The sequence below is a fragment of the Halyomorpha halys genome, unplaced genomic scaffold, assembly GCF_000696795.3.
Source record: "Halyomorpha halys isolate HHAL.00 unplaced genomic scaffold, Hhal_1.1 Scaffold410.1, whole genome shotgun sequence".
Lineage (NCBI taxonomy): Eukaryota > Metazoa > Arthropoda > Insecta > Hemiptera > Pentatomidae > Halyomorpha > Halyomorpha halys.
This window is the reverse complement of record NW_027111460.1, coordinates 167,813-181,922: the sequence shown is the minus strand read 5'-3', so window position 1 is coordinate 181,922 and position 14,110 is coordinate 167,813. Positions and strand designations below refer to the sequence as shown.

The following is a 14,110-nucleotide window of genomic DNA, read 5'->3' as shown; positions in this document are numbered from 1 at the left end:
AGGGATTTTCAGCCGTTCAAACCTCAATATCCTTAACAAACTTCTCAATATAAAGATTTTTTATTTTTACGTTAGGTTTTTTTCTTTATTTAATTAATTTTTTTTTCTTCTATTTCTTATTTTGTTATCAATTAATTTATATATTTATAAAGATGGTTTTAATAAGCTCTATGATCCCTATTATCATTGTTTATAAATATGACTGGATGTAATATTACACAATAAAATAATTAAAAACTTAATCCCGGTGACATTCACTAGCTTAACTTTTATATAATATTAATTTTCTTAACAGACAAGACTGCTGGTGACCCATGGAATAACATTTTTACCAGAGGTAGATCTGATTGTTGTTCTTAGCGATGGTGAAATCTCAGAAGTTGGAACCTATCGTGAATTACTAGAAAAAAAAGGAGCGTTTAGTGAATTTTTAATTACTCATTTACAAGATGTCCCTGAAGAAGAACTAGAAGGTATAGATCCAATTGGTTTTAATATTACCTTCTGTGATAAATTTTTTTAATCATTAAAATTTAAAAAAATGTTTTCTAATATATTATTTATTATGCTGATAGAGATCGATGAAACTATCAAAGAAGAAATTATCAAAAGTAATCCTGAATTCCATCGTCACATGAGTATAAGTAGGTCAATGAGATCGATTGCTAGTACAGCGAGCTCTGTTGGTTCCGTAAGAAAGTAAGTCAAAACTCTCTTTCCGATAATTTTTCGAATTTATGTCATTTATAAGAAGATGGTCTAGGTTCACTCTCTTTACAGGGCTTCATTCCACTTTGAAGGGCTTAATGAAAACAAGATACAAACTTTGTAAAATATGATAACAATGTATATAAAAAAAGGAACAAAGTAAATTAATACAATAAGTTTTTTTAACACGTACAATGAATAATTGTTATTAATATTGTAAGCTAATAATGTAATATATGTTTAATAAGTAATGTATACTATGTAATTAGTACTTTTTATTAATATTCATTTCATTCAGTTGTATTTTTGTTCTTTTAATTTACTTTGTTAATTTTTATATATTTTTTTACATAATTTGCTACGTACACTTTTATAACTAACAATTATTAGTTTACTAATTTAATATATTTATTATTTAATTGTTTGAGAGTGATTCATATTAATAATAACACCAACTACTCATGATCCACTTTACTCTCAACAGTTTATTTTTAATCCTCCAATGTTTCGGTCCTTGGGCCATTATCAAGGAGATAACTAAAAATTGCTTTCACATTATTATCATATTACTTCCTCACATAATACCAATATTTTTGAACATACCTTATTATTTACTAGTCATAAATCATATTAAAAATGTTATTCATTTGTAGATTAATTGTCCATGATGTATAATCTTCAAAAACAAAAAACAAATACCAAATTAATATCATATCAGTTTCATTTAATTTTTTTATAAATTGGTTATTCACCTACAAAACATACACTTTCAGTACAAAAACTATTCTTTATAAATTGTTTTCCCTTTTTCACTTAACACATCAACAACTAGCCATAGAAAAATAGAAAATAGATTTTTTTTATTGTTTTATCTTTGCTACTTGGACCTGTTCTGAGGAACCTTCTCCTTTGGTCTCTGCAAGCTTGGCTCAAAAGCCGCCATGTCCCATCAGGAATTGGTAGATTTAGTGGTATGGGAGGACCCACTTTGCTTCTAACCATGACCAGATAGTGGGGAAGTATTTCCTTGAGGTAAATCCATCACCCACCACCACTTCCACTCTTTCATTGTGTCCTCCTGGAACATTGTTTTCCATTTTCTTGGGTCCTCATAAATTATCCCATAGAGATTTTCAGACCTGCTAAATCTTCTTTCTTGTATGTATATTTCGACATGTATTCTTGCAAGTGAAGGTTACAATTAATTATATTTGGTCAACCAATGATTTTCCAGTATTGAGCATATTTAATTATAAATAAATGGAATTTATATTTCCAGCAGAAGGAGAGCTTCTCAGTTATCCCAAAGAAGTGAAAAAGAAAAACCAAAAGTGAATAAACTGATTGAAGAAGAAAAGGCTGAAGAAGGGAGGGTGAGTTTATTATTTTGATAGTTTAATTTTTATTATCAAATTATTTAATGAAATGGCTAAAATTAGGAATAGTTAATTAATCTTGGTCGGTGAAGATAAATTTATTTTAATAATACACCATTTTTTGTAACAAATAATATAATTGAAGGCTCTGCATGTCCATTTGGGCTAGAAATCATTAAGACATACCCAGTGCGAGATTAAACAAGCTAAGTAGACTTGGAACTAGAACTTTATTTTTTACCTCCAACCAAGCATTTGGGAGAGAAGGATTAACATACAACTAACCAAGCTGTTCTAACCAGAGTGGTAGAACAATCAATCAAATCGACACCACTGCAGACTGTAGGTGGCTAAGGTGACACCTCAACTCCCCTGGCACAAAAGGCCTCTCTTGGAACTATAACCATAAAGGGGACTGTGCCAACTGCAGAACTGGAACTGTTTGAATATCTAAATGTTCAAAAACAAAAGAAAATAACAGATTTTTTTCAAATCAGCAGCAATGTACTGTTGTCACATGAGAGGTGACATATGATCGATAAGAGTTAATATTACTCTTTGAACACTTACATCTCAGATCAACCTGCCAAAAAAGAACCAGCCATTGTTCTAGTTCTGAAGTGGCCAGACAACAGGGCTTCTACTTAACTCTCCAATCCCGTATCACAAACCTTGAAGAAGGGAGTAAAATCCAAAGGATTAAAATAAATTCTAATTAATCCCATGAAATCACCCCCTTGTTTCAACTTATCCCAGTTGAAATTCCTCCTACTTGGAAGAAATAGGAAAATGGAACTTCTACATTAACATTTGATACAAATAAAGTAAGATTTCTTGTCTGCAAAAGCTAAGAAAGACTACAATACCCACCCAATACATATGAAATTTTTTTAGAAAATCTGAGATGGTAAAGTTAAAAATGTGTTGATTTGATGTTGAATGACCCATTCTTAAGTTTTTTCATGGAACCATTGGAAAAGGCTCATGAAACTCTAGTGTTCCGCAAAACCCCAGTCTGGAACCACTAACTAATCTTCCAATTAATTACAAAAGACTTCTTTATATTACTGTAAGGCCTATTTTGACTTTTAGAGTTGAGCGTAAGAGTTTAATAAAGCCATCAAATTCCTCTTGTATCCAGTCCTTCATAAAATCCTACTTTTACTTTCTCAGAAATAAAATCATCCATAATGACCTCAATGTTCCACCAGAACTAGATACCAAATCTTCTATGATAAACTCCCTAACCACCCAAATCCACTTATTTCTGACTTTGCTTCCTCTTCAATCCCTAATAAGCCTTCTCGGTGTCTGAAAAAAAGATGGCCTCAACACCTAATGTAGAAATTTTATCGGAGGTTTATCAATTGGTAGATTTTCCACAAGTTTGTATCATGTGTAATGTATCATCATACTTTAATTCAAATCACATTTACTTGTATTTTTTAGTTAGTACAGTTGTAAATTTCATAAATAAATGATAAAAAAAAAATAACTGGTAATAAAATCTATTATTTATTTAAATAATTGCTCCAATTCACTTTACTGAAAATTAAAATTAATGTTTTGTAGGTAAAATGGGTTGTATACTCGAAGTATTTCAAAGCTGTGGGATGGTTCTCATTTTTTACTACAGCCATTCTGTCATTCGCTAACCAGGGATTCCTGATTGGATCCAATTTATGGCTTTCAAGATGGAGCGATGACCAGGAGCTTGTTGTAGACGGTATCCAGGACAGCGGAAAGAGGAATATGTATCTCGGTGTCTACGGCCTTTTCGGTGCCTGCCAAAGTATGTATCATTTATCATTTTATAAACTAATAAAAATATGGATGTTGATTGACTGTTACAGTTAATCATGATAATATATAGCTGGGGAGCTTTCAAGGGGATATCATAATAAAGAATAACAAAAGAAACAAATTTGTTGAATAAAATGCTGGTTCGTCGGTTTATAATCTTTTAGATGCTGTTTTACTCAATTTATTTGTGTGTGAGGCTGGATACTCGCCTGATCATCAAACCTTTTCATTTATTTAGTTGTTAAAAATTTATTTATTACATTTTCATAATTATTTACTCCATCTAATTTTTTTCCTCCTTTATATTTAAATATTATATACCATTATTAATTGTACTTTTTGCTCATTTTCAGCTGTTGCAACATTCTTCTGTTCCCTCGTTTGGTATGTAGGTTGTGTGAACGCTGGGATATTACTACATTATAATTTGTTAGTGAATATCATGCGTTCTCCGATGTCATTTTTTGACACTACTCCACAAGGAAGGATTCTCAACCGGTTTTCAAGGGAGATAGACGTAATAGATAATTTGATACCTCTTGTTATGAAACAATTCTTCTCTATGGTGACACCAGTAAGTGTAATTTTATCTAATAATTGGTAAAATTTGAAGAGCTGTTTTCAGAATATTAAAATTTGACTACAGATAGATCCCCTTGGAACCAAGTTTGTTCCCGGATATCTAGAACTTAAAATGCGAGTGAAAATTTTTGCCTCTTGTGTTCACTTTTAAAATTGATGCATTTCAAAAATATTATTACTTTATATTTTTAACTTCAATTATATATATCTACTTTTAATGTTGTATCCAAATTATATAATATTATAAACCTTCCCTTGTAGGTTATTGGAACATTCATTGTAATCTGTTACTCAACACCGATATTTTTGGTTATGATTTTACCTATTGGCATTCTCTACTATTTCTTACAGGTATTATAACTTAATCAACATTAATTATTAATTTAATTCATATATATGAAATCTTGAATTTAAAAACATTCATTGTTAAATAATTTTTACAGAAATTTTATATTGCTTCATCTCAGCAGTTAAGGAGATTAGAATCTATTTCTAGATCACCAGTATTTTCCCACTTCAGCGAGAGTGTTTCAGGTATTTAAAGCTAATTATGATAAAATAACTAAAAGTCGTTCATAATGAAATTTATGAATACTTTCTCTTATATAAAAATAAACAATATCCAGGGTGTTTTGGTGTTAATTGTCACATTAATAAAAATATGAATTAAGGATCTCAAGACAAGAAAAAAATTCCATATGTATGTATTCATGTCTAAAGATTTTCATTTTTATGTTTTATTTAGGTTATAATTAATAAATTAATATATGTTCCAACTTTAGATTACCTTGAGCATTAAGATGGCTTGGCATCTTTCTTCCACAGCATTTTTTATTGTTTCACAAATTTCAATTATCCTTCTACCTAAAGAATTAAGGTCAATGATCGGGCTTGCACAGACTTTTTGTTTAATGTCAATCCCCCCTCCACCCCCTCCCCCAAAAAAGTATAATGGTGTCAGATCTGAAGAGCATGGCTATAATGCATATTCAGTAATGTTTGGTCACTGCTGCAGTGGAAGAGAGATGCCGAACATATCTTAATGCTCAACGTAATCACTTTGAACAACATTTAATGTGTATGTCAATATTACAAGAACTCAGTGGAAAAAAGTAAGTAATTTCATTCCAATTTTTTATTACTTTAATGAAAACTAAGTATAATCATTAGTCAAAGTTGATGAGTCTGCCAAATATAGCTAGGGGGTGTTTTAATCAGGCAGTCCATTGTCCAGTTTATGGGGCAGTAATGCCTGAGTCAGATTTTAAAGTACACTCCATTTCAGAAGGGATTCAGTTGTAACGAAAATGATATACAGAAACAAAGTAATATATTAAAGATAAATGAAATAGTAACTGTAGAGAGAGGGGAAAGCAAAAGAGGATATAATATTGTCAGTGTAATTATGTTACATTTAGATAATGGGAAATACATTGCTGAGATGAGACAGGTTGGCAATAGTGAGGGTCACCATTTTATATTTGGTAGAAAGATGAAATATGGTCTCTTACTTGTTGTGCTGCTATTTTGGGCCCCATTTGGGATGGGATTATATTGCTGCTGAAATCCAGGATGGGTGCTCCCATTGCCACACTCTGCTGCCAGCTTAGCCTGTCATGATAGATGGTAGATGGCACTTGGCATCTAATCAGCCACCATATGCCTGTGGACTGAACAGGGGTAATAAAAAAATGGTGGTTCTTTCAAAACATTGAAAAAAAACTTAATTTTTCAGTCATAGCTCCATAACATTAAAAATATCTTCAACACTAGAAAACTTAATAGATAATTATTTAAAGTAGAATAAATTTCCTAAAATATATAATAAGAGCTATTTATGTTCCATAGTCCCCGAGATATTCTTCTTTAAAAAACAACATTTTATGATAAAATATTGAAAAATCAGTTATTTAAAATTAATTTTGGGGAAAAGAAGTCAGCATTGGTAAGTGAGTCTATTGGAATCAGCCAGGAGAAACGTCTATGGAATTTCCACCAACTATCCCCTTTGTACCCTTTTATGATTAAACTAAATATAAATATAATTGCAAGAGTACATGAGACAAATTATCCACTATTTTAGTGCAATGTGCAAGATATTCAACTTGATTCCTCATTTGGGACCAAATTGTAAAAATTAGTATGAAGGGAAATGGGACTCAAAAATGGGGAGGAGGGGGGGCAAAGATACCAGAATGTATAAAAGTAATTATAAATAGAAAACATAAGGGAAAGTTAATACCGTGGATTAAATATGAGAAGATGGTTGGAAGTAATAGGTTACTCCTTTAATATATTACTACTTGCTCTTTGTTCATATTCATTTTATGATAAAATATTGAAAAATCAGTTATTTAAAATTAATTTTGGGGAAACTATGTCTCAGGAATCATTAGACGTGCAGATGTCTATTAGCATTCAAATTAAAGCTAGTTGCACTTGCTATAAAGTAGTTTATGATGTTTATCTTCATAGAATTAGTAGTTTTTGTGATATTTTACAAAATTAATTCGCAATATGTTGATTTATAGTTGTTCAGAAAAAAATGTTTGATTTATGAAAATTTGTTTCTCAGGAACCATTAGATACTCAGATGTCTGTCAGCACCCAAATTAAAGCTATTTTAACCCACTATAAAGTCATTTATTTTCATAGGGATAGTATTTTTTATGATGATATTTGCATATGAATAGGAATTTTCCATACGTAATTTTGTCCGTGCAACTACATTTTATATTTATAAAAACTACTACTCCTACAAAGATTAGTGTCATAAACCACTTTATAGTACATTAAACTAGCTTTAATATGAGTGCTGACAGACATCTGTATGTCCAGTGGTTCCTGAGAAATAGATTTTCATTAATAAAACATTTTCAGGCTCTTGGACTATAATTTTTATATTCCATTAATAAAGTAGTGTGAACACATATTAATTTACTCTTTATAACCTAAATAATCCATAACTTTGAAAATCTTTAGATGTGAATATCTCCTAAACAAATTTTTAATGGACATACCTTCATAGGGATTTATTTTCTTGTTTTGAGATCTTTATTTGATATTTTCAGTTAGAAAACAACCCTGAAACAATCTGTACATACTGTTTATAGTACATGACAAAAATTTAATTTAATATTTTTAGTAATTAAAGAGCTACTTCTCTGTTAGAGATATTGGAAAGTTGCTACCCATCAAAAATGATTTTTTCTGCACTTACTATTTGAAAAAATATTAATAAAATTTAAAGTTTATGTAAGCATTAAATACAATTTTAAAAACTATATTTCATTAATCAATGATTGTTTACTGCAGGTGCTCCAGTGATCAGAGCATATTGTGTCCAGAAAAGATTTATTAAGGAATCGGAAATGAAAATAGACCTTAATCAATCTTCTTCTTACTCCGGTATTATTGCCGGAAGGTAAGTGATCAAGTAAATTTTTTATTTTGTAATTTGAGTGGTTCAGTCATAAAATATGGTAACAGAAATTATTTTATTAATTGAAGTTTTTAGCATCACCACTTTTTTTTAAGGTGTTATTCATAAATTTTAAAAGAATCTTAAGGAAATTAGTTTTCTTAAGACAATAATGTTGATATTGTTATGTTAATTGACTTATAGTTGAAGGAGAAATATTGTTATTAGTAAACAATATTGCATAGTAAAAGTTTTCATTTTAGTTACCACATTTTATGATTAAACTTCTCATTTTTTCTTAGTATTTAATTAAAAATTATTTAATCTAACCCTTTCTAGGACAATTCCAACCCCCTCCCTTATATCTTTCAAATCATGTTTCAATTCACTTCTATTTTTTCATCATTTCTTAAGAAACTCTTACATATATTTTTGGATTTATATTTTCTGACATATATTTTTATTGATAGTTTGATGTGTTTAGTTGGTCCATATGTAAATGAAACATTGAAAAATATTTACAATAAATTAATTTATTCTGCCTCATGGGTAATAAAATAAAAAAATATTTTTTTTTTTAAGTTGTTACAATTAAAGTATTTTTACACATAGAAAATTATTAACAAAATTTGATTTTGAGTTAATAAGATAAACCGTATAATATTGATACTCTGCACCGCCACAACCCATAAAGGGTCAAAGGTACAACTTTGTAAGAAAGTACTGTAACTAGACCAATGGTTGTGCAAGGAGGTGATTTGGTAAGAATCACAATTGACTGCCAGATTTTATTAACAGGGTTGACTCCAAGTTACATTAATAGAATAAATAATTATCTGTCACAGCCGGATTTGAACCCGGGTCCTTGGATTTACTAACACAGTGCCTGCACACTGACCCATCCCACTTCATAATATTGATAATACTGTGTAATATTACCTGTATTCTTATTCTGATTCCATTATCCTAATTTAAGATTCATAATACAAGACTTGTAAACCAACTCACATCAAACTGTAAACAATGCTCTGTAATTTTTTAATATTTATTATGTTTCATCATTATGGTATCCTTACCCTATGTAGATCCTTAAAAATTTCTCAACAGCTTACTTTGAACTTTACTTATTTATTTATTATCAACACGTTACATTTATGGAAAAAAAATTGTATTTATGCTAGTAATTATTTATTTATAAGTACACTAATTTACGACCCTTTAGAAAGCCATTTATTAATACTCAAAAATATCTTCAGGTGGCTTGCAGTGAGGCTCCAGATGCTTGGAAACTTGATAATTTTCTTTGCAACACTTTTTGCCATAATTGGAAAAGATAGTTTGAGCCCAGGTATCGTCGGTCTCTCCGTCAGTTATACACTGCAGGTATGGTTCCTCTTAAATTGCATGGCCGGAATATATTATATTATGTAAAATTATAATAAGTTTGATATATTCATAATTTTTTTTTCTTTATATTTTTAGATAACAGGTGCCTTGAATTTCTTAGTCATGATGACAGCAGAAGTTGAAAATAATATTATAGCAGTTGAGAGAATAAAGGAGTACACTGTTACACCTCAGGTAAAACATTTAATTTATCACTTAATAAAAGTAATTTTGTCTCTTTTAAAAAATAATTTAGTCTGAAAAATTATATTTGATGTATTAATATCTTTTTATTTCAGGAAGCAGCTTGGGAAATCACCCCTAGTATAGCAGGTCCGAATTGGCCTCAGGAAGGTAAAGTGGAATTCCTCAACTACCAAGTGAGATATCGACAAGGACTGGACTTAGTACTAAAAGGAATCGATCTGGCAATCAAAGGTGGTGAAAAGGTAATGTTTCATTGTACAGTTTCTTAATGTATCTCAAGCATCTTTTGGTTAATGAATAAAATTCCTTATAAATAAATAAAATGCCTAGTGAACCTGGAGGTTTGACATCAATACTGCCTATTACTGCCTATCACTGCCTACAGAAGTCTGTCTGTCCACCAGCGTTTCAGTCTTACCCTTAAATGTTTACTAGAAAGCTCAGAGGTTATTAACTTTAAATTAAGCGCCAACCTCAGCAATGAACCTCTTGCATTGTATTCCCTAACATTTTTTTTTTTTTTTTTTACCATTTTTAAGTCATATCAGATTATTCAAACTTCTTGAAACTCTTACATCCCACGTACCTAAATCTCAAACTTTCGACTTACACTATGAATCTTCTAAAGCATTCCCACTTGGAAACTTCATCAGGGAGACTGGTTTTCCTCGGGATAATGAGCATTTTACCCCCGTTACATCACACCCTCCTCAAGTTTGAATGGCAGATGTCAGCATTGCTCAGTGAGTCTATTGGAATCAGCCAGGAGAAACGTCTATGGAATTTCCACCAACTATCCCCTTTGTACCCTTTTATGATTAAACTAAATATAAATATAATTGCAAGAGTACATGAGACAAATTATCCACTATTTTAGTGCAATGTGCAAGATATTCAACTTGATTCCTCATTTGGGACCAAATTGTAAAAATCAGTATGAAGGGAAATGGGTCTCAAGAAAGGGGAGGAGGGGGGGGGGGCAAAAATACCAGAATGTATAAAAGTAATTATAAATAGAAAACATAAGGTAAAGTTAATACCGTGGATTAAATATGAGAAGGTGGTTGGGAGTAATAGGTTACTCCTTTAATAGATTACTATTTGCCATTTGTTCATATTCTTGCTGTTATAATAATAATGTAGTATTACTTATAACTAAATAAATATGATTTATCATTTAAAACATTATTATTATCTTAGTAAGTAGAAACTTTTTCTTTTTTTTTTTTTAGATTGGTATCGTGGGCCGTACTGGTGCTGGTAAATCATCAGTTACTCTTTGCTTATTTAGAATAATTGAGTCAGCTGGGGGCAGCATTCTCATCGATGGTATTGATATCGCTAAATTAGGACTTCACGCACTGAGATCCCGACTTACCATTATTCCTCAGGTAAAGCAAAATTTTGTTTTAAATTTATTCTTTTAGGAAATTAAAAAATATTATTCCTTTTCCTTAGTTATATTGTAATTTTATATATCAAAATACTGCATGAATTAAAACTTAATATTTGATTTCTTATTATTATGAATTTAACATTCATTTCCATGATTCACTCAGTAATGTCATTAAATAATTTTGTGAAGTATGTATTTTTTTGAAAAATGAAAAAGAAGTAATGAATTTTTTAAATTGAAAATTAATCCTAAGAGGAATTATTATTTATATTAGTCAACCTTGAGTTGACATCTTTGTTTCAATCTGGCAGCCCTGACAAAGCCCTGCAAAGTGGGCCAAAATGTTGGTTAACAATAAATAGTTTTCTTCTACTATTTTGATGCCTTTATTGAATGCCTCCTGGATTGTCTTCCTACTGGGAATTATTTATGATTGAAAATTATATTCCTCAATATTGCTTTACTTTATTTGTCTTTTCTTTTTCATATGGATGTGGAGGCACAGATTTATTCACAATTTTTATTTACTAGGATCCGGTTTTGTTCTCTGGAAGCTTGCGTATGAATCTCGACCCATTTGGTCACTACAGTGATGAACAAGTGTGGAGGGCTCTAGAACTCGGACATCTCAAACCTTTTGTAAAAGGTTTACCAGCTGGTCTACAGCATGAAGTAACTGAAGGTGGCGAAAACATAAGGTAAACCGTTGTTTATTTAATTATCAATAGTTTTTGTCCATTATTAAATTTTTTTTTCTTCCAATTACCTATACATAAAATAAATAACTCAAAAAAATGGAAACCTGTACTAAACCGAAATTGCCTATTTAAGGTTTAAATATGCCTAAGGTGTTACAAAAATTTACATGGAATAAAATCAAATTACTGGAAGTGCCACTTTATATTATTGATTCTACAATTTTCTCAAAAGAGCACAAACTCGGTAAATCATTGTACAATTAAATTCTCTTTAACATCAGCTAGGTTTTATCTTTATTGAAATAGTCTGGCAAGGTTTAAATTTCAAATTTTCAAATTGATTTCCTCTAAATTACCTTTAATATAGATTATTTTAAACAATTACTTTATAATTAACTGTCTCTCTTTGGTAGTAGTGATAAAAAATTAAAATTAAAATTTGTAACCCTACAACCCATGAAGGGTCAGGGGTTCAATACTTTGTAAGGAAGTACTATAACTAGACCAACAGTTGTGCAAGGAGGTGATTTGGTCAGAATCACACTCGACCGCCAGACTTTTACCCAATTAAGGGTACCCAATTTATGAGGCTGGGTGGATCCTAGGAGGGTCCTAGAACCCACAGGGTTGACTCACGACTACAGTGTAACAGAAAACATTTTTCTGCCCACCTGGATTTGAGCCTGGGTCCTTGGAGTTAGTAGCATTGCGCCTTACCACACTGCCACCGCGCTCCCAAGTAGTGATTAAAAGTTAATAAATATAAGCTATGAAAGAATTTTATAAATAAAAATGTAGCGAAAAATAAAATAAAACAAATTTTCTTAGGTTGAAAATAAATTTCCATAAGTAAGGTCAGTAATATAGTATTTTATACCATTGGAAAGCTAAAGATTTTAGAAATACATATTTCTTTTCCCTTTCCTCAGCCTAAGACTCCCATTGGAGTTTTATGCTGTAGAAATATTTACATCTAAAACATATTATCGCAGAAGGTAATGGAGATTGATAAATAAATACTTGCACTACACATTTTACTACTATAAAACTGCCAGTAAGGTTGTACCCTTCTACCAGCCTGATCAATTTTTTCTTGTTTCCATGGTTTTATGGAGATTGTTTACAGTAGCTTATACATGGAAAAAATAATAAAACATTTTGTATATAAGTATTATCTTTTTCTTTGCTCTGTTCTTCAGTATTTATACTATGAGGGTAGCTTAGTAGTGTCTTACAACTGCAATAGGTTGCTATACACACAAAAACACAGCATAACAAAACAAGTTGGACAATAACTTATTATTTTTTTATTACATATATATTAATAACTTATTCTAATAAATTTTAATTACAAGTTTTGTTTCCCTTGTTTAGCGTGGGGCAGAGGCAGCTGATTTGCCTGGCTAGAGCTCTCCTCCGTAAAACTAAGATCTTGATCTTGGATGAAGCTACGGCAGCAGTCGATCTGGAAACTGATGACTTCATCCAGAGGACAATCAGATCAGAGTTTGCTGACTGTACAGTGCTCACGATAGCCCATAGGATTAACACAATTATGGACTCTGACAGGTAATAAATTTATTATTTATTCTATAAGAGTTTTATTTGCTACTCAATAAAAGTAATTAAGCCAACAATATTATAAAATCATGTCGTATAGATGAATGTTTAAATGTTATATGCATTTGTAATCTGCATGTACACAATGCTGTCTTCATTTGAGGTGAGGAGTTGGCTTCCTCAATTATGTCTCTACCAATGTTTATATTTTTTTCCTGACAACAATTCACACTTTTAATATTCCCATTATCCCTATACATATAAAAACATCCCCAAAATACATCATTTAAGTTAATTTACAAAAAATTCTCTTTTTTGTAAGTAACCAAACTTTATTTACTCCTTCGCTATGATAATCCCCTCATAAAAGGAAATATAGAAAGTGGGAGTGTTCTCATCTTTAATAATAAAGAAATTCCTGTTTTGAAAATAGCAAAGATTAATTTAAACTTAAAAGTAAATTAAAGTTAAAGTTGTGGGCCTATCACACCAAATTTTTGTTTCTTACATAACTATATTAAAAAAAATAAAAAGAATCATTGGATAAATTCAATTTCAGTAACTTTGAGTGAGTAACAGAGAGAAAAGCTTAATTAAAAAAAGCTGTGCCTCCCAACTGCATTGGCCTGCTAAATACACAGCATACTAAATCTCATTAGACAATTGCTTATTATTCTTATATTACATAGGCATGTTCAGTAAATATTAAAATACATAATAGTAGTACATGATTTTTTTTTCTTATCGTTTTAGTTTTTAATATTTTTCTTTTTCTATATTTTCATTTTTTTATCATCTTTTTCAATTATGTTTTATAAAATTATTCATTTTTTCTTCTTCTATTATCAACTTATATATCTAAATCTAATTCTTAATGTCCAATTAAATTCAATTAAAACCTAATATAATATTTGATATATGGATAAAAAAAAATTAAATAAATAAAAGTAATAAATATATCCCTGATAATTAT

The 14,110-nt window shown here is 30.3% G+C and overlaps 1 protein-coding gene across 1 annotated transcript in view; it reads left to right on the top strand.

The window, feature by feature from the left end:
• Positions 1-14,110, top strand: part of LOC106682384 (multidrug resistance-associated protein 1) — a gene marked incomplete in the record, with an annotated part of 41,173 nt that overhangs the window by 22,068 nt on the left and 4,995 nt on the right. Inside the window, 14 exon segments of the mRNA XM_067049500.1 lie at positions 296-473; positions 576-699; positions 1,988-2,081; positions 3,657-3,876; positions 4,241-4,461; positions 4,731-4,820; positions 4,913-5,003; positions 7,785-7,893; positions 9,147-9,273; positions 9,373-9,471; positions 9,576-9,725; positions 10,716-10,874; positions 11,411-11,577; positions 12,952-13,146. Coding sequence (XP_066905601.1) covers positions 296-473; positions 576-699; positions 1,988-2,081; positions 3,657-3,876; positions 4,241-4,461; positions 4,731-4,820; positions 4,913-5,003; positions 7,785-7,893; positions 9,147-9,273; positions 9,373-9,471; positions 9,576-9,725; positions 10,716-10,874; positions 11,411-11,577; positions 12,952-13,146 — 2,024 coding nt within the window.